Here is a 21,380-nt window from a genome sequence, read left to right as displayed (position 1 = left end):
GGTTGCACCCGACCTGACACAGTACAAGGGCCGGGCCTGCCCCAGAAGCACCCCCAGAAAAAACAGATGTGGCAGGCAGGCTCAGCCCAGCAAGATCCAACTGTGAGGGGGCTCAATGTGGTGTGATCCATGTGTGGGGTGAGAGGGTTCTCTGTGGGGCAATCTGGGTGTGGGCAGCTTAAAGGGAGGTCTGGGTGTGGGTGGGGATCTGTAGGCACAGGGGCTCATTGAGGGGTTCTGGGTGCAGGGGCAATGGACTCTGCAGGGGGGTGCAGGTGAATGTGGTCAGGGCTCAGCAGGGAGTCTGAGTGTGGTGGGCTCAGCTGGGGGGTCTGGGTGCTGGGGGAGTGGGGCTTGGTGGGGTGACAGTCCAGGGGCAGCTGGTTGGGGCTCAGCAGGGTGGGGGTCCGGGTGGTTCATCAGGCTGCTCCAGGGTTATTTTAGCATATTCTGAAGTCCCACCCTTCTCTCTCATACTTCCCACCCCTCCCCCACCCGCAGCAGCCCAGTTGAGACTAGTAGCTGAGCCTGGCACAGGCTAGGAGCCACCGGCCAGTGCATTCAAGCCCCCTCCACCCCAGAGTGATTTACCTCTCTGACAGTTGTTCTGGGCACCCGAAACGATGCCCCTGCACTGCTGGGGAGGGACGTGTGACCGCTTTTGTTGCTTCCCTTTGCTTTCCCATCAGAAAATCATTTTTCTATGGGGAAGCAAAGAAATCTTCAGAGAACATGAATTCTGCGCACATACAGTGGCGCAGAATACCCCCAGGAGTAACCAGTGCTAGATGCCATCTGCCCTTATCAGGAAGAAAAGCTGAGGCTAGTTATTGCTCCTCTGGAACAATGCATATGAGAAGCTCTCACAACAAAGCACAAGAGGAAAGAGCATTCTTATCATGCATTCTTCTTGTGTTGTCATTTTACTGTGATTCTTCAGAGAATAAAACTGAACTCTGTCTAGAAAAGCATGAGTGTATCATTTGCCACATGAATCAGTGGATAGTGACCTCTGTCATGCAATAGAGGTGATAAGCATTTGTAACACTAACGCTAATGCCAGGAAATAAAGACCAATCTCTTAACAATAGTCCTGTGTGTCAAGTATTTTTTATATGGGGTCAGAAGAAAATAGAATCTTTGGCAAAAATGGACCTAATGAAGCCACTTGAATAGTTGAGACTGGCACAGAAACAGACAAGGAAGGTTGTAGTACTGTTTCCATATTTTCCTTGCAGAAATATCAGAGTGAAATCCCCCAGACTGGTACAGGTGGCAGACATAGAGACACTGAAGATTTACAGTATTTTCCAGGTTTCAGAGTAGCAGCCGTGTTAGTCTGTATCCGCAAAAAGAAAAGGAGGACTTGTGGCACCTTAGAGACTAACAAATTTATTTGAGCATAAGCTTTCGTGAGCTACAGCTCACTTCATCGGATGCATTCAGTATTTTCCAGTGAGAGGATGTAGGAATGCCAAACTGTTAGGCAAAGTCATTCTACAATTTCAATACTGTGATCCATGCAAGAATGTCACTTGTGTTGTGGGAATTAATTATTTAATGTTTAAGTCCATTGAATGTGTAAAGTGCTTAGCATTATTATTCATGACAAAGACACTTCAGTCCTGACTTGTACTTTATTAGGGCAGTAATTACTGTGGTGATTCAGGTCCACACTGCCCTGCTTCTATCGGTGAGGAATGGGGAGCCGGGAGCCTCCAGGCAGTAGCCAGGCTCCCTGCGGGAAGCTGGCAGCCCAGGCCTTAGAGGCACTTTGTGTTAATATTTTGTGCCTTATTTGCCCTGCTACTATATGTATTGTATCTACTACCAAAGACAATTATGTTCAGGAAAACTTGAGTAACATCCTTCATGTAGTAAATAACAAAAGTTTTGAGTCTTGAAGAAAACAACAGTTGCATCAGTTAGATCACTTTGAGCTTTGTTGAAACACACAGATTAAGATCTACTACATAGAATATTAAAGGATAAGTGCTGCTTTGAAAAGTGATTCTAAAAAATGGTATAACACTGTTCCACATTCATTATGTCTCAGTGACTCTAGGTCAAAGCTGCTGAATTTATAAGCACAGAGATGGATTGTCAAGCTGCTGTCCTTCCAAACTCATATGGGAAATGTGAGTCACGATGGGTTTTTCTTCCTGGCTCAAGCATCCCCAGCAATAAAGGTTCTGCAGTTAACACTTGTTAACAAGGCAGTTGTCAATGCATGAGGCAGAATGGAATCCAGCTCCTTCTTTCCAAGCTGCGGTGGCTCTACAGGGGAAACAAGAGTAAGAAGTAGCAAGATTTTATCTGGCCATGTCTATACTACCACTTATGTTGGCAAAATTTATGTCATTCAGGGGTGTTAAAAACCACACACCTGAGTGACATAAGGTATGCCGGCATAAGTGGTAGTGTGCACAGCACTGTGTCGGAAGGAGAGCTTCTCTCACCAACATAGCTACCACCTCTAGTAGGGGGTGGTTTAATTATGTTGACGGGAGATAGAGCAGCTGCATGAGAGATCTTACAGTGGTGCAGCTGCATCTGTACAGCTGTGCCGTTGTAAGCTGTCTAGTGTAGGCATAGCCTTAGTCAACCAATTCAGCAGATATGACTCCGAACACACACAGGGAGGAGATCTGTCAAGTAAGTGCCCATTGTCAGAGTCACTTTTCACCATTTACCCACGTGAACACTCTTGATCCATGAGGCAGTAGGTAAAGACGAAAAGCCTTCTTTTATGAGGCAACTCCATCCTGCAGATAAATGTTTTCCCATACTTGTGTGCTGAGACAATCCCAAGCAACTGCCCATTGGCACATCTCAAGCAAAGCAATCTAAGGGCTCCACTAGCACCAGAAATTTGTCAGATGAGACACACATAGGAACCCCTTCAGGCACCAGGCCCCGGGTGAGAGGGATGAGGGGGTTGTGGGGCAGGGGCGCCAGGGTGAGAGGGATGGGGAGGTTGAGGGGCAGGGGCGACAGGCCCCAGGGTGAGAGGGATGGGGGTAATGGGGCCGGGGCAATGTGCCCCTGGGTGAGAGGGATGAGGGGGTCAAGGGGCGGGGGCAACGAGTCCCTGGGTAAGAGGGACGGGGGGGTCATGAGGTGGGGGGCGATGGGCCCCTCGGTGAGAGGGATCAGGGGGGGCTTGGGCGACGGGCCCCTGGGTGAGCAGGATGGGGGGGACGTGGGCAACGTGCCCCTGGGTGAGAGGGATGGGGGGTCGAGGGGCAGGGGCGACAGGCCCCTGGGTGATTGGGATGGGGGAGCAGCGCAGGGGTCAGTCAGGTTCTTTGGTAGGCAGGTGGGAGAGGGGGGTGGCCTTTCCCACAAAGCGCCGCCCACCCCGCTCTGATTTGCATATGACCCCGCCCCTCCCTACTGTGACCCCGCCCCTCTCCCTCCCCTATCATCTGTGGCTGTAGCCCCGCCCCCGCTGCTGTTGACGTTTGCGGAAGGAAGCGCCCAGCTTGGGGCAGTGACGTCGGGCAGCGCGGGGCCCGGCCCCGGCCCGAGGCCGGCAGCATGTGGGGGGCAGCCGATGCGGTGAGTGCGACGCTTCCCGCCCGCCCCTCCCCCCCCGCTTCGTATAGAGCCCCCCCCCTCCCCTCCCCGGCCCGCCGCCTCCTCCGGAGCCGCCCCCCGCCGAGAAACGCCCCGGCCCCTGAACCGCTTCGGCTTCCGCCCCGCGGCCGCAGTGTGGCCGCCCCGTATCCCGGCAGTGCGGGGCGGACCCGTGTCTGGCCGCGGGGCGGGGGCTGTTTGTGGGGGAGGTGTCTGGTTTTCCGCCTGAGGGGGAGGGGTTCTAATTTATGCAGGGTTTATACCCCCCCCGGCCCCCCAAGTCAGCGCTGCCGGGCCAGCCACGGGCGGGAAGTGACGCTCCCAGCAAGCCGGGGGAGCTGCAAGGGGGGAACATGAGAGGGGCCGTAGTGGGTCAGCCCAGGGGTCCGTCTCGTCCAGCGTCCTGCCTTCCAGCAGTGGCCAGTGCATCGCAGGGCAATTGTGGCGTGATCCATCCCTTGTCCTCCCCTCCCTGTTCTTTTCTGAACCTTGTTATGTATTTGGCCTTCACAGCATCCCCTGACAATGAGTTCCACAGGTTGTGCCTTGCCTGAAGAAATACTTCCTTTTGTTTGTTTTAAATCTGCAGTCTGTTAATTTCGTTGGGCGACCCCTCCTTCTTGTGTTCTGTGAAGGGTAAATAATGCTTCCTTATTTACTTTCTCCACACCACTCATGATTTTATAGATGTATCATATCCCTCCCCTTAGTTCAAACTGAACAGTCCCAGTCTTCTTAATCTCGCCACGCATGGAAGATGTTCCATACCTTTAATCATTTTTGATGTCCTTCTCTGTACCTTTTCCAGTTCTAATATAGCTTTTTTGAGATGGGGTGACAAAAACTGCAGGCAGTAATCAAGGTGTGGACATACCATGGAGTTATATAGTGGCATTATGATATTTCCTGTGTTATCTATCCCTTTCCTAATGATTCCCAATATTCTGTTCGCTTTTTTGACCGCTGCTAGGAATTGAGAGGATATTTTTGGATATCCTATCCACAGTGACTCCAAGATCTCTTTCTTCAGTGGTAATAGCTAATTTAGATCACATCATGTTGTATGTATGGTTGGGATTATATTTTCCAATGTCCATTACTTTGAATTTATCAACATTGAATTCAATCAGCAATATTATTTTTGCCCAGTCACCCAGTTTTGTAAGATCCCTTTGTAACTCTTTGAAGTCTGCTTTGGACTTAATTAGCCTGAGTAACTTAGTATCGTCTGCAAATTTTGCCACCTCACTGTTTACCCCCTTTCCCAGGTCAATTATGAATATGTTGAACAGCACTGGTCCCACTACATGTCCCCAGAGGATGCCACTATTTACCCCTCTCCATTCTGAAAACTGACCATTAATTCCTACCCTTTGTTTCCTGTCTTTTAACCAGTTACTGATCCTTGAGAGGACCTTCCCTCTTATCCCATGACTGCTTGTTGAAGAGCCTTTGGTGAGGGAGTTTGTCAAAGGCTTTCTAAAAGTCCAAGTACACTATATCCACTGAATCACCCCTTAAAGAATTCTAATTAGATTGGCGAGGCATGATTTCTCTTTACAAAAGCCGTGTTGACTCTTCTGTAACAAATTGCGTTCATCTGTGTGTCTGATCATTTTGTTCTTTGCTATAGTTTCAACCAGTTTGCCCGGTACTGAAGTCGGGCTTACCAGCCTGTAATTTCCAGGATCACCTCTGGAGCCTTTTTAAAAATTGGTGTCACATAGCTATTCTCCAGTCATCTGGTACAGAAGCTGATGTCAGTGATAGATTGCATACCACAGTCCTGCTATTTCATATTTGAGGTCCTTCGGAACTCTTGGGTGAATACCATCTAGTCCTGGTGACTTCTTATTGTTTAATTTATTTGCTCCAAAACTTCCCCTATTGACACCTCATTCTGGGACAGTTCCTTGGATTTGTTACCCAAAAAGAATGGCTCAGGTGTGGGGATCTCCTTCACATCCTCTGCAGTGACGACCAATACAAAGGTTTCAGAGTAACAGCCGTGTTAGTCTGTATTCGCAAAAAGAAAAGGAGTACTTGTGGCACCTTAGAGACTGTAGCTCACGAAAGCTCATGCTCAAATAAATTGGTTAGTCTCTAAGGTGCCACAAGTACTCCTTTTCTTTTTGACCAATACAAAGAATTCATTGTGTCTTTGTGATGGCTTTATCCTTGAGTGTCCCATTAGCATCTCTTTCTTCCAGCGTCCCCCCGATTGTTTGGCAGACTTCCTACTTCTGGTGTACTTAAACATTTTTTTCCTGTTAGTTTTTGAGTCTTTTGCTTGTTTTATTTGTTTATTAGTCTTTTCCTAGGTTTTTTTTTATATCTTCTCACTTTAGCTCACATGCCTTATGCATCCCCAGTGCACTGACCAAAAAAACCCACCTCAATTCAAAATTGCTTTTATAGATCTTTTGAGAAACCCTCCCTCATACTACACTCTCTCATTCTTCCTTCAAAAAAGGATCCTTCCCATGTAACCCATTCCCAAAGGAAAGGTCAGAGTGTTGCTGTTATTATTATGTATTTGTATTGTGATAGCTGCCAGGAGCCCCAGACATGGACCCTATTGTGCTTGGTGTTATGCAAACAAAGAACAAAAGACAGTCCCTATCCCATGATGACCGGAGACAACAGCTGGATTATTGATTTGGTAATTTAACTGATTTTGGAAGGAAAGCTTTCGCAAAGAGGCAGATCTAGGTGGTTAAGCTCGGTTAGTCTGATTTCCTCTTGGAGCTCTTTCTATGACTCTCAGATGAGTGCTATATTTCTGCAATTCGTCTTGTGAGCTGCATTGTCCCAGAGGCGTGCAGCTGTCTTGGTGGGGCATGGATGGCGATGTGATCACAATTGTAGCTGGTTCCTAGTCCACTAATGGCCTTTAAGACCAGTGTCAAGGCCTTGAACCGACGCTGGAAATGTGCTGGGAGGACAGTGGTGATGTACGTACAGTTGTCCATCCCAGTGAGGAGGTGGGCAGCTACATTATAAAGAACTTGGGGAAGGCATTCTTTTCATGTTAGCTCCCAGATAAAGTGCATTACAGTAATGCAGACTGTAAGTAACAAATACCTATCATTGTGACCAAATCTTTATCAGAGACTAAGGAGCGAACTGAAAGAGAAGACTTGCCTTTACCACCAATGTTACTTGATGATTTAGCATCCGTGCTGAATCCTACAGGACCCTGAGACTTCATAACGTGTTGACAAATGAGGGGGCTGTGGAGATGCCCTCTGTGGATATGTCTGCATTGCAATATATCCTACATTGCAGGATTAGTGGGACTCGAGTCATCTTACCTGTGTTAGGGAACCTTCGGCTTGAGTGTCTACATTGTAATTTAACCCTAGGTTAAGAATTTTCTGACCCATGTTAGAACCTAGGTGCTCTGGCATCCATACTGCAGTGCACAGACCTGAGTCAAAGTAACCATATCTCACAATCCCTAGTGCCACACAACTAAAATGTGGCTACTCTAGCCGTAGGACTGAGGTGCACTGTGGGAATACATTACTGCCTGCCCTGTATATTACCAAGAAGCAGCTCGCTTTGCAAAAGTCTTGATCAGTTCACTCTCCATTGTAAACTAAGGAGGCTCTCTGATAGTGTGCTTGCAGATCAGTGATCAGTACAGAATGGATTAACGCTGACCTGAACTGCTGCAGTTTGAAATGGGGGTGTGGCTTTCATTTTCAATAGAGTGGATTGGAGATTGTTGGGATAGAGAGGACGAAGGAAGTTGTCCCATGGAATAGTGGAATACTTTTGGATGACTCCCGGGACCTGAGTTGAGCAGGGCTGCATCTATACTGCAAAGCAGTAGGTCTTGGACCCTGGCTCCCAGCTTGATTCAAACTTGTACCCTGGGTCCTGCCTTGATTTGAGGTTGAAGCCTCCAGCCCTGCAGGGTCCTGGGACCATGGGTCTGAGCCCTGGATTAACACAACTATAGTGTAGACAAGGAGGGGGGTTAGCCTTGAGCCCAGGCTCAAGCACAAGCTTATATTGTAATGTAGACTTACTCTGTGAAACAGGATGATAGCGAGTTCCTCAGGATATTTCCCTTTCAACCAGTATTTCTTGATTTTGCTCTGATTTAATCTAAGTAGGCTATACTTCATCTTGCAAGCATTGTGACATCCTGGTTATATCTTAGAAAATGAGATACACAACTGGAATTCATTGGTGTACTGTTTGTAGCTGAACCCATGTCCATCCACCTGTCCAGAGGCTTCACATATGTATTGAAGAGGAGAGGGGGAAAAGTGGATTCATCAAAGGGTTCTCTAAGTGAGGGTCCTCAAGGACAGGTTGGAACCATTGCTGCCTACTTCAGGGTATATACGCAGGTTAGGAGCACTTTATGGTCAACTGTGTTGAAAGCTGTGGAGTCTTTGAGTTGTAGCCTTCATCCATTGCAATGCAAAAGTTTGGGGTTTTTTAAACCACCACTGTGCTGTGACCTCAGAGTTGATTGTGAGGCATCCACGATCTTAACCATGGTCATGTGATTTTGGAGTTCGGTTGTCACTAGTATTTAAATATTTTTGCACAGAAACAGGACATTAGGAATGTCCTCTGAATTGAGTATGTACTTTTCAAACGATAGATGGGCTATTGCATTTTTCCGGGAGGATGGCATGTTCCCTTCTCTGAAGGATGCATGCATTATACATTTTACAGTTACTTTTCACTTGCTTTCGCAAGCCAAGGAGGGGTATATGTCATGTTTGCATGCAGTGGGTTAAATGTTTGTAAGGGCTTCCAAGCATGTCATTGTGTGTGAAGGATTCTGTTAGGGGAGGGTGTGACAGTTAATGTTGTGTGGTTCAGTTCCAGATTTTCAGCCTTCGCAAGTCCTCTCGTCAATGATTTCTGCAAAGTAGGATGAATGCTCTGCCAGTGGTTGGTGCTTGAGTACAATGTTTGGATTAATGGTAAAACAGATTCTTTCAATCTTATTCTACATCATCAAATTAAGTTGTCAATACGTGTGACTGTTTGTTCTTTTTTTCTGCTATCAACACTTTTAAAGTCTCTTACTGACCTCTCTCTGTAACTACATTTAATGATTAGAATGACACTTCTGTTATAGTGGAGATAAAGCGCTGATTCTGTTGCAGTGAAAGAAATTAGGTCTGTATGTTCTTGTCCCCAGATTCCCTAACAGATGTTGTAAGTACTGTTGTTTGGAAACTTACAAATTTTACTGGCATATCTAACTGACTAAGGTGTCTTCTGAATGGGTTTACAAATATAACAGAAAAGTTCAAATATGTACAAAAATGCTAACTGTAAATATACCTAAATTCAAGAGTACTGAATTAGTTTTCTTTCAACTTATCTAATGACATCTGTGGTACAAACCAGTCCAAATTTGACATGTCTAGCCTCATCCATTTTAGAGTTTTCGAAGCACAACATTTCTGATTGATCTGTATGGAGAAAATGTGTTCTGTTCTCCCCCTCCTTCTTCCTTAATCCTCTTTCTCCCCCTCCCCCCAATTAATAAAAAAAATAGCTTGTGTTGTGTTTGCTTCATCCTCCCTCCTTCAGGTCTCTCCCCCCCCCCCCATATATATTTTTAAAAATAGTTTAACAGATTAGGTTCAACTGAATGAGGTTGTTAAAATGAAAGCTGGAATTCAACCTTAGCTTCAGACAAGGCATTAGATCCCTGTGTGGACTCTCATTCAGAATTCAAGTGGCCTTAACTGAATTAAGGCTACTTTAATTCAGAGGGGCATCCACACAGGGATTTAATTCAGTTTCACTAATCCACTTTTAAAGTTAATTTGGATTCACTTTCCTGTGTAGACAAACGTGACAGGATACTGGAGTAGGTGGACAACAGGTCTGGTCCCTTCTGGCAATCCCAGTGTTTCTTGATCTGGGTTTTTATTTTTTTATTAAATTTTTCAGGATCATTTGCTTCTAAGATACAGTATTTGGTAGGATCTCTGTGCTGTTTCCCCTCTCCCCAAAACGCATGTTCATTTGCTGAGCATCACCACAGCAACACCTATTTGTCCGTATGTTAAGCCAATCTCCTGGCAAAACATTCCCTTTCGCTGAACTGACCGCACTAGTGGTGTTCTGGACTTCAGCCCAAGTATGGGCTGACATGGAGAATCGGAGCCGGGGTGACTCTCCCTCTTGCTCCTTCCTCTTAGGAGACTCTCTCTCTCTGCTCGGTCGCTTATTAAGAAGCTTTGGAAAACAGCTCAGCTCCTAGGAATGGAGTGTCTGGACCATCGGTGCCAGGGGTAGGATCTGTCCTCCGAAGCAGAGGACAGAGCAGGTAGGGAGTATTAATTTAGCTGAGTGTCCCTCCTGCCAGCCTTGAAGAGCTTGCTTAAGCAGGCTCCAGGTTGGCTGAGTGGGAAGGTACTGAGGAGGGAAATGAGCAGGCAGCTTTCGGGATGTCAGTCGGCTAGCCCTCTGCATCACCGAGAAGTTTGAACCTGTTTCAGGGTTAGGAGCTGGATGCTGGGGAAGAGATAGCTGGGAATATATGGTAAAACCAGTGGGTAAAATCTGCCTTGCAGTAGGAAGGGAAGGTTAACAGTGGGAGAGCTATGATCCAGCAGGGAGGGAGCAGCAGAAGTGCTCGCATAGGTAGGTGGTGGATGTTCACTGTTCAGTTTCAGTGATGTTCGTCATTTAACTTGAGCAGGGGGACCTGGACTTTGGAATGTGCTACTGGATGAGTCAGTTGACCCCTGTGCTTAAAAAGTAGGCAACCTTTTGCAGGATGTCTGGGAGGCACCATCTCTCTGTGTCTGCCCACGAGAGGTGCAAGTAAATGAGACTCTGATAGATTTTAATGCTCTATATGTTTAAAGGTTACCACCCGACTGGTGCTCCTGGACTCAGGGTGTGTTTGCACTGAACTGGGGGTGTAATTTCCAGCTCAGATCATGCTAGCATGTCAAAATTGAAGTGTAGCTGTTACGGTGGGAGCGGCTAGCCACCCAAATTTGATTGGGCAGATTGGAAGAGGCCCTGGAGGTGTTTTGCCTTCTTCTGTAGCATGGGGCACGGGTCACTTGCAGGAGGATTCTCTGCTCCTGGAAGTCTTTAAACTAAGATTTGAGGACTTCAGTAGTACAGATATAGGTGTGAGGTTTTTTGCAGGAGTGGTGGGTGAAATTCTGTGGCCTGCATTGTGCAGGAGGTCAGACTAGATGATCATAATGGTCCCTTCTGACCTAAATATCTATGAATCTATGAAATGCTGATAAAAACAGCTGGAACAATAATCAGATGATTACATGTCCCTCAAGTGGGAATGTTTTTCACTGTTTGTCATAATGTGTTCACAGTCTGAGGGCGTTGATAGAACCCCATATGCTTTTCGGTGCCCAAGCAGCAGCAGTGACCAGAAGCAGTACTTCTTTCTGTGTGCTTGGCTAGAAGGTTGTGACCTTTTCTTTGGACTCTGCTGCTGCTATCTGTGCCTCAAGATTAGATTACTTTATCCAGCCTCTTGGTGGGACTAAATTTTGGAGACTATTCAAAATCTTCACCTTGCTTGTTGGTGTGGATTGATTTAAATCAACAAGACGGAAACCTCAATTTTAATCTTGATTTGTATTTATACTTTTTAGTTATCTTCCTGAAGAAAGGTTGATTCGCACTGGTTGGTAACTACTGCCACTAGATACAGCCTTTACACTAAATGTGGTACTGTTTTTTGCTAACTAGAAGGATACACTGTATCTATACACATTTACTTAAGCAAGTTATATAGCTTAATTTACATTTATTCAGATTAATTTTTATATTTATATTATGTTAGAAAATGGTGAATGATGCATTTCTTATTTACTAGTTAATTTACTTTTAATTTGCGTCAAGCTCTGTTTGAATGGAAATTGAGTCAATTAAAATGCACAAAAACCAGCATTTTAAAGGTTTCAGAGTAACAGCCGTGTTAGTCTGTATTCGCAAAAAGAAAAGGAGTACTTGTGGCACCTTAGAGACTAACCAATTTATTTGAGCATGAGCTTTCGTGAGCTACAGCTCACTTCATCAGATGCATGCCGTGGAAACTGCAGCAGACTTTATATATACACAGAGAATATGAAAAAATACCTCCTCCCACCCCATTGTCCAGCTGGTAATAGCTTATCTAAAGTGATCATCAGGTGGGCCATTTCCAGCACAAATCCAGGTTTTCTCACCCTCCACCCCCCCACACAAATTCACTCTCCTGCTGGTGATAGCCCATCCAAAGTGACAACTCTTTACACAATGTGCATGATAATAAAGTTGGGCCATTTCCTGCACAAATCCAGGTTCTCTCACCCCCTCATCCCCCTCCCAAAAACCACACACACAAACTCACTATCCTGCTGGTAATAGCTCATCCAAAGTGACCATTCTCCCTACAATGTGCATAATTAAGGTGGGCCATTTCCAGCACAAATCCAGGTTTTCTCACATCCCCCCCACCCCCATACACACACAAACTCACTCTCCTGCTGGTAAAATTATTTATGAGTTAAATAAAACTACCTTAATGTGCTGTATAGATAAGGGGAAAAAAAGTTTTATCAAAGCATGTTTTGCATCTAAAACTAAACAAAGGCAGTATTATCTGTAGTTGGTTGTTTCTGGTCACCATGTCCTTTAGGGTTTTGTAAGTAGTAGATCTCATCCTCTCACACTTAACTTTTATTCACAAAGTGGGAGAAAAGAGCAAAGCTTTCCTAATTTGTCAACTACCATTGGCTCCTTAACTGTGAATGAACTAGTCACTGAAGTGAATTAGTTGAATAAACTGAAAGTAAGAAAATATTTTCTCTGTACCTGCGGAGGAGGCTACTGCTGTTAAAAGCTGATTTAGCATTTCAACAAACGCTGGTTCCAGGTGCTTAGCCAGTGAGTTCTGCTAGTTCAGTAGTATGACATTCTTTGAAACTTGGCAGCTAATGTACTACTTAATATATTTTAATTTAATTTAAATTATTATAGTCGATTTTAGTAAGTTTAAACTTTATGCCTTAACATAGGTTGTCATAATTGCAGATTTAAATAGGTTTATTTTTTTAAAAAAATCTGTGTTTCACTTAAATCAAAATATAGATTTAAGTCTTAAAATGAGATTTTATTTATGTATTTATTTTTAATCCTGGGTATTTATTCATCCAGTTGCTTCTTCAGCCGTGTTTCTTAAAGGGAATATATTACACCTGTGCTGTATGGTTTGAATTGGATTCTGTCTGTTACCCAGTGAAATTTAAGAGTTTGGCTTTAATCAAAAGGCTCTAAATGGTTTGGGTCCTAATTTCTGAAGAAACTTTCCCTCTCCTTGTCTGGTAGTACAGCAGGTGAGATCTGTGGAGGTACTTGAGCTAGCAATACCCAGGTATAATTGGAATGGGGTTGCTGGTAGGGCCTTCAACTCCGGAAATCACTCACTGTCTCTCCTTGGTTGGACACAGCCTGAGTCTGTTGACCTTGAGGGCTTTCTGAAGGCCTGTATGTTTTTTTCCAGGCATTTGAGAAAGGCCTGAATGGGAAGGGTTTAAGCCAGTTTATGGGGTACTATTTATTAAACTAGACCGATGGAAGAGTGAGGAAGTCTCTTAGGGAGCCTGATCTCCAGGGTGTTGTGCCTGCCTTTCTTGCCCCATATCGTAGCTTTTTAGCTTTTTTTCCAAATAAGAGTTGTATATTAATTTTTAAAAAATCGAGACAAACTAGTGTTTCTGAAATAAGACTTTTATAAATAATGGATTTTCACAGAAGATATTTTTTGTGATTATTTCAGGAAATGCTTCAAAGAGCATCAGAAGAATTTTCTCCAAAGATGGAGATTCCTGAGGAGGAGATGGATACAACTGATACCCAATGGGGCTGGTTTTACTTGGCTGAATGTGGCAAATGGCATATGTTTCAGGTATCTAAACATGGGATTATGTTATCTATGATAACTTCCACACTGTCAAATGTACTGTATTTAAACTTTTAAAATGTCCTTTCTGGTTTGTTTTGAAGACTGATTCAAACACTCAGTGTTCAGTTAGCAGTGAAGACATTGAAAGGAGCTTCAAAATGAATCCAGAAGGCTCTGTTTCTTTTACTACTGCAAAATTTAACTACAAGTTAGACTTTTCAGGTATGTCTTTCTCTAACAATAAAGTATTTATATATTTGTAGGTTTCTCATGACAAGAGTTGACCAGTACTTTTTACGTGCTCTTGGCCTTAACTAGCTCTTGTATTGTAGTGCAAAAAAGCACAATTGGGAAGGCCTTCTTTTATATGAACGTACATTTGACATTTTATGGAGACAGTCATGTGGTTCAGGCTTCTAGCTTTGTTACTCTAAGTAGCATACCCTATTCAGTAACGCTGGTGTTTGCCCTGTCTCCTCTCACTTGAAATATAAGTCGTGCTGTACTGTAAACTCGGAGAAATGGAAACATTAAAAGTTTGTTTTCTTCTAAATATTCAAGCGGCAAGTGTTGCAGAAAACGATTTTCTGTCTTCACACAAACTATATAAGTAATGTTGATAAAGTGAAGTATCTGCCAGCTGAATTATATTGTCAACAATCCAACTCTGATATGTTCATCAGAGCATCAGATATCATTTTCTAGAAAATGACTTTATGTAAAGATCTTGTATATTCATATTCTATGGACTCTTTATCACAGGTTACTAATGGTTTCCAGTGTAGTTACTGTGTAGTTCATTTTTAAATACATTTTACTTATGTAGAAAGTTGCGATGTAATAGCTTCTCATTCTGGATATTTCAAATATTGTACGTATAGTTTCATCTGTATTTTCATATTAAACTGACCAAAGACCTGTCATGCTCAGGTAATGTGGGTGTTCTGTTTTGTGGATAACAGTCTTTGTATATCTTAGCCTACAGTTGTAGGGTAATACAGTGGTGGACTGTATGAAAACATGTACATTCATGCAGAATTTTGTATTTTGTTAAATTCTTTTTGTAATAGCTTCTTTAGTTTACTTTTAAAAACAGATTTTGTAAACTATATTTAAATCTTGAATCTTTGCTTAAAAATGCTAAAGGCAGCTGTTAAGCATAACATAATTTTCACCATACCGTTAATATAGTATCACTTTTATATTTAAATGTGGTACAAAGATGTTAGCTTCTGCACTGCATTAAAATTAGCATTTAGATGCAGAAGTCTAGAGTGTAATCCTGGCCTTATTAAAATCAATGTGAGTTTTGCCATTGGCTTAAATGTGCCAGGATTTCATCACTAGTGAATATGCACTGTCTGTCTTAAGTACTTATTTAGTACGAATTCCCATGGTATGTGGGAGCTCTGCTAATGTTTTGTGCATTCTAATATTAGTAATGTTGGAAAATAATATTTTGGAATGCTTCTCTCAATGCTTGAGACAATAATTCCTATTCGGCAACTCTAAAAACATCATTTTCTGGGTGATGTGCTATATCCAAACGCTTTACATTTCTGTAGATTGACTGTTTCTGGTACTCACTTAATTTTCATTTTATATACAGTGATGAAACAAACCAATCTGACTACTGGAAAACAGCGTCCAATAAAGCGAGCTCCCTTTTCTATCAGTGCCTTCAGGTAAGAACTAAAGGTGATTCATCATTGGTTTAATTCATCATTGCTCTAGTAAGATGAACTAGAAACATTTTAAAATTTCTTCATTATTTTTTATCCCCCCTCAAATTAAATCTGGGGACACAGATTGGAGCGGGAAAGCGAAGGAGGAGGAAATCTCTCCTTGCTCATTAAAAATAACTATCCACAGTTTGAATCCCCGTTCAGGACCCAAGCGCTGTGTCAAATTATAGATTAGTAAAAAATTCTGTACAGCGTAGGAATCCTATTGGGGAAAGAGAAAAGCTTCAACTCTTGGGTGTGATTGTTTTAACTTGTATTTTTGTGTTTGAAGTTATATCTGTGAAAATGAGGCTATCCCAATGCCTTCACACTGGGAGAATGTAAATACAGAGGAACCGTATCAGGTAAGAGCTATTATGACATGGAACATACATATGATGAAAGAACAATGGACTTCAGTGAAACTATACTAACCTCTCTTTTTCCAGCTTATTCCTTTGCAAAAACAAACAAATGAATATAATGAAGTTTCTAGTCTGTTTGGGAAAACAATGGATAGCAACCGAATTAAAAGAATTCAGAGAATTCAAAATCTAGACTTGTGGGAGTTTTTTTGCAGGTGAGATTATTTCTAAAACAAACATTGTACTAGATCAGCTAATAGAATAAATCTCTTTTAAAGTCATGCAGCAGAAATAGTTAAAATGCATCTAATTATAAAACTGTTGGAATACTTATTGTGTCTGCACCCTTTCTTCATCTGCTCTCTTTTTCCTTTTTCCTAATTGGTCCTGCTCGTGTGTTTATAGTCATATATCAGCATTCCTATTAAAGATCCTGATATTTTTATGGATTTGGAATTTAATGATACTTCTGTAACAACCATAAGTTAAAGATCACAAACTGCTTAAAACTTGAAAAGCAATGAGAAAATTGAAAAGCACTGTTGCAATAAAATTTTCATTTGGGCTGACATTTGATATGCAATTTCTAAGGTTCAAATTTTAAACTAAAGAAAAAATCTTTTTTTAAAAAAGGCATGCAAAGCAATCTGTTTCAGATCTAATTTTTATTTTGGTCACTAAAGTCAGCAGGTATGACTCAACATGCACATGAAGCAGATTTGTGGGGTAAGAAGGTACCATTTTTACAAAATCCCTTTTCAGATTAGAACTGCACTTTAAATTGATTAAGCAGTGTGTTAATTTCCTGATTTAACAGTTGTGAAAAATACACTGTCTTTGATGTAGAGGGAAAAGCATAACCGCACAAATTGTAGATTGGCATTCACAGCCTTTGTCATTTACTGTTATATTCTAGGAATGTTAAGACTACATCTGTTTTTTCTAAAGATGGGTTCAAATGCCTTCGAAGAAGTTCACGTCCAAATCTGAATTTAACTTTGCAGCCATTTTTCAATTATTTTAAAAAAAAAAAAAAGATTTTGAAAGGCTTTATCAAAAGTTGAATTTGTCTGAAACAGGGAAACAGTTTATCTGCAGTTGTTAGTCTCTTGGAGAAAGTTACATTGAAAAATGTTTCTAATTTTGAATGGTTGTATGAATGGTTTGATGTGAATTCCTCTTTGGTTATTAAAGGAGTTGAATAGCTGAATGTCCCTAGCCCATGTTGCTAGAAAGATAATTTTTCTTCATGGACAATAAGGTACCAAACCTTACCACAGTTTCATGATCATTTTTAATATATCAAATCTTTGAACAGTAAATAGTCATCCAACTGCTAAAGAATGTGTGGCAACATCTGCAAGCTCCCTCATCAACATATGGAAAGGAAGAGCACAAGCACAGCTACCTTGTCATGAAGGATGACATTAGGTTCTCTTCTAATCCTCTCTATGTGAGCTCGCTGGTAGAGGTGACTACAGTCATTGTTCTCAGAAAGTATATGTGGTGGACCCCAAGATTTTGTTATGATGGAGTGAACGTGTCACAACAGACTCCTTGTAAAATGAGCCTTCATAGGGTTGTATTCGTTGCGTGTCTAGTGACTCAAAACAAGTACTCCCGACTTGTCAAGTTTCTCACCTTACCATTTTCTCTTTATGAATTTTAGTGTAGGGTGAAGTCTCTCTGTTGGATCCAGCTCGGTGCAGCAAATCCAAGTTTAGTCTGTCAGTATTGCAGAAGCCATTGCTGGCTTGAACGTTCCTGCTTTCTTTCCCGCTAGATATTGTATGGGGCAGGGTGAGTTAGGAGTTCTTGAGTTTTGTTCCCACGTCTTCTCTGATCAGTCTTTTATTTAATATTTGCACTTCACAAACATCATGTATCACACGGTTGCCCTTGGAAATGTCAAAATATACTTTTCTAGAAAAGGAACTTATAAAAAGTCAACATGAAGATATATTGGACCATTTTGACAATAAAATCAATAAGTAAACAATGAAAAAATATTAAGGTGCTACATGGGCTTAAAAGGTGCTATGCTGTAGATGAAATTGTATGGTATATTGTATTTAAAAAATACCTTGTGATCATGTAATTGCACGCTTCTAGTGAATATTTGCAGAGAGAGGTGTCTTAAGATTGCATATTGAGTCTTAATTTTCTCGTTTCCTGGCTTTTGAGTGATTAATTTTTGCAACTTTAGCCTTCTCTTAATGTATTGGTATGGAATGTATTTAAGTATATAAATACAGATACAATTAAAAATTTTATTTGCTTTGATTGGTGCTTTTGTACCAATCTTGCTACTTTGAAACTTGTATATCTAAGTGTTGCTGTTGTAACAATGTATTGCGTTAAAGTGAATTTCTATAGAGGTATCCCTGAAGCTTTTCAATTTGAGGCATACTTCTGTGAATAAGAATATCAGGAAATGATACTAGATCCCCACTGACTTCAGAGTTCGCAATGCAGATTTGTTTTCTCTTCGATTTTCTACCTTTTGCTGAAAAGGGGAATTGATGGGCAGCAGGGACCACTGCACAATAAAGTGTGTGCTTTAAAAACTCCAAAGATATGGAGTTCCCACTACCCTGTTTTTGGAAACATGAACTCAGGAATGGGAATCTGTTGTTGCGTGCAGAATGATTTTTACAGTATTGCAATATTACTATGTGTTAGTTGCAAAGTAATATACAGTATTAAAATTTTGTGTTCAGTGGAGTAGAAAGACAGAGGGGAATCATCTCAGTCCAGAAACTGTTTGCCCTTATTTTTCCATTTGGGGAAAACCTAAAGATTTGTCTCAAAGGCTCAGCTGCTTTCTGGGGTGAAATAATGTGTGTCTGACACAGTCATTTGGAGCAGGCGAACCTCATCACTAAGGCCATGATTTTGTCATGGATATTTTTAGTAAAAGTCATGGGCAATAAACAAAAGGTCATGGAAACCATGACCTGTCCCTGACTTTTACTAAAATCATCCCTGACAAAATGGGGAGGGAGGAGGGTCCAGCACCCTGTTACCCACCACCTCCCTGCAGCAGCTGGGAGCTGCAGGGATTCCATTGCCCAGTGGCTAGGAGGGGTTCCCCGCTGCCCGAGTGGCAGGGGAGCTGGGGGCGGGGGAGCGCAACCCTGCAGCTGCTGAGCAGCTCTGGGGTCCTCTGCTGCCATGGCTGCATCTGGGAGCTGCTCGGGGGGGCCCCCCAGTCAGGGGTAGCCAGTGGTGGCGACAGCAGCCAGTCAATTGCAGGTTTCCCGCAGCTGCAGGAGGGTCCCCCACCATCTGCGGAGGCTGGCCTGCTGCGGGGTCCCCAATGTCACGGAGGTTAACTGGAAGTCATGGATTCTGTGTCTTCCGCAACCTCAGTGACATAATGTTAGCCTTATTCATCACTGCGATTACCCAGTGATGTCTGTAATGGAAAGAGAAGAAACTCTGGCATTTCAAATTCCTTGTGGCATCCCAATGCGCAGTGGCCATCTTGTGTGGGAAGATTTATCTTGGAGAATGAGTGATGTTCTTTCTAGTGTTTGAGTTTGAGGTTATGAAGGCTCACATTCCATAGAGGTTGAGCAAGTAGAAGGTATTGTTGTGGAATTAAGGTTGCTGCCACTTCTTAAATGTTCCTTTTTTAATAGGAATGCAAACGATTGGTCTCCTATCTACCTAAGGGGACTGGCTCTACAATAAGAACCTGCTCTTATTATAAATATAAGGGTACGGACTGCACTTCTATTTTTAAAAAAATGTATTAGTTTGTGATTGCTGGTGGGAAACGTGACTTGAGGACATGGGTATCTTTTGAGTCATTAGAAGCCCACTAAGCACATGCTCTTGGATGGGTTAATTCAACCAAAAAACTGGCTGTGGGACTCGATGGCATCACCTCCCTGGTCTTGCTGCACATACGGTGTCATTTGAGAACAAGAATTACAACTTATTTTCTTTTTCCTTTTTCAAGGTATATTGTTTCACTGAGGAGATAAGTTTAATCTGAACCTCATGTTCTTGAGAGGATATAATTGGGTAGTTATATATTTTGGCCTGCATAATATTATCCTCTTCATCACAACTCCTGTTTTGTTGTTGGCTATTAACTTTATATTTGTGGAGACTATTGATTAAAAACTTGTTGAGCACTACTATCCAAAACCTTTTTAGAGCATAGACTATTTACTGTGTAGATTGCAGTAGCTCCATTCTGCCCTTTCCTGAGAGTGGGTAGAGTGATTGATCATTTTAAAATTTTGTGCAATTTGAAATAAACTAATAAAATATGTCTTTCAGGTCATATGCTGCAAGGTTCTGTTCTGTCATTCGTCGGCTAAATGTACTTATAAATCCATTGCGGTGATACAGTGGGTTGGGATAGTGTCATCACCACGCTGATGAATCTCAGTTCTGTATCTGTTTTATGAGACCCAATTCGTATGATTGACTGGCTTTTCCAGTGTCCACTGAGAGTGGGTCTTAAATGAAAGTTAAGCAAACTGAAACTCAATCCAGAGAAGACCGTGGGTAATGCAGATAGATTGGGAGAATTAGTGGAGGGGACATCTGTCCCTTAAGTGACGGTGTTTGCTTGGCCACCTGTCAGTCGTATTTTTAAAACAGGCACTGTGGCTCTGGTGGCATGGTTTGGCCTGTAGCCTGCATGCTAAAAAAAACAACCCCAAAATCCTTTTTTGAAGCTATCCTATGTACTGAAAACTTCCTACCTAAGTGAATTACTTTGGGTTTTGTATGTCTGAGTGGCAGTAATTCTTATTATGAATTAATGACTCTCAAACTTCTTAAAAGCATTGTTTGAATACTCCGATACAAAGCACTTGAAACAACAAGTGCTTTATTTTTAAAAGCCCGTCTGACAACCTGCATTTTGGTCTTGAATGCTTTGCCATCTATACATTAAATCCCAAAAAGAAGTTCAGTTAATTGCTAAGCTACTGTCCTGCTAAATACCACATCACTATAGTAGTTTCTTCTTCCCCTAAGTTTTTGAAATGGCTGTCCACCTTTTTCCTCTTTTTGCTCATTTAATGCCTGATCTATACCATGAAGGATCTAGCCGTTAGTTCTTCTGCACAGAACTCCTTTTGACATGAAGAATCAGTCTAAGGGCTTCTCTACACTACAAAATTAGGTTGACTTAAGTTAATTGACCTACAGCAATTAAATTGCTCTTGGTGTCCGCCCTACCCTCCTTCTGCCGGTGGCACACATCCTCAGCAGGAGCGTTTGCATTGACTGAAGAGGGGCACTGACAGCCGCCCGGGGCTCACAGCTGGAATCCCTTCTCCCCTTTCCCCCTGCCCTGGGGGTGACAGTGAGATGTGAGTCCAGGGCAGCAATCAGTTTCACAGAAGGGAGCCTACCAGTAGTGAAATTGATATTGTCAGTTTCACTGCTGCTGCTAAAAAAAACCAGGAGTACTTGTGGCACCTTAGAGACTAACAAATTTATTAGAGCATAAACTTTCGTGGGCTACAGCCCACTTCATCAGATGCAAGGAAGGGAACATATAGTAAGAAGATATATAGATATATATTTATACAGAGAAGGTGTATGTTGTTTCACATTTCATCTCAGGCTCTGGGAGGCTCCATCTGTAGTGTAGATCAGGCCTAAGAAACAAATTATTTTATGGAGTGATCTAATAGTTTAGAATTATTGGCCTAAATTAGTTTGGGTGTTTAAGTACAATAAGTGCTACTAGTCTCCCTCTTCCATTCTCATTCATTTGTATTGTATATGAAAAATTACTTGAAAAATCATCTTTTTACATGG

The 21,380-nt window shown here is 42.3% G+C and overlaps 1 protein-coding gene across 8 annotated transcripts in view; it reads left to right on the top strand.

The window, feature by feature from the left end:
- Positions 1 to 3,459: 3,459 nt before the first annotated feature.
- The window catches only part of PARP11 (poly(ADP-ribose) polymerase family member 11), a 29,007-nt gene continuing 11,086 nt past the window's right edge, over positions 3,460 to 21,380 (top strand). For 3 of the 8 annotated variants that reach the window (XM_073314587.2, XM_073314595.2, XM_073314576.2), the window contains exons 1-8: positions 3,460 to 3,561; positions 4,169 to 4,215; positions 6,130 to 6,241; positions 13,373 to 13,501; positions 13,600 to 13,720; positions 15,108 to 15,183; positions 15,515 to 15,587; positions 15,672 to 15,802. In XM_073314587.2, coding sequence (XP_073170688.1) covers positions 3,541 to 3,561; positions 4,169 to 4,215; positions 6,130 to 6,241; positions 13,373 to 13,501; positions 13,600 to 13,720; positions 15,108 to 15,183; positions 15,515 to 15,587; positions 15,672 to 15,802 — 710 coding nt within the window. In that variant the 5' untranslated portion in view covers positions 3,460 to 3,540. Of the gene's footprint in view, positions 3,562 to 4,168; positions 4,216 to 4,981; positions 5,035 to 6,129; positions 6,242 to 8,433; positions 8,532 to 13,372; positions 13,502 to 13,599; positions 13,721 to 15,107; positions 15,184 to 15,514; positions 15,588 to 15,671; positions 15,803 to 21,380 lie in introns of those variants that run through there. The other 5 variants (XM_073314602.2, XM_073314620.2, XM_073314636.2 and 2 more) reach the window with 5 other exon arrangements.

Source organism: Lepidochelys kempii, chromosome 1, assembly GCF_965140285.1.
Source record: "Lepidochelys kempii isolate rLepKem1 chromosome 1, rLepKem1.hap1, whole genome shotgun sequence".
Taxonomy (NCBI): domain Eukaryota; kingdom Metazoa; phylum Chordata; order Testudines; family Cheloniidae; genus Lepidochelys; species Lepidochelys kempii.
This window is presented reverse-complemented; position numbering and strand designations above follow the sequence as displayed.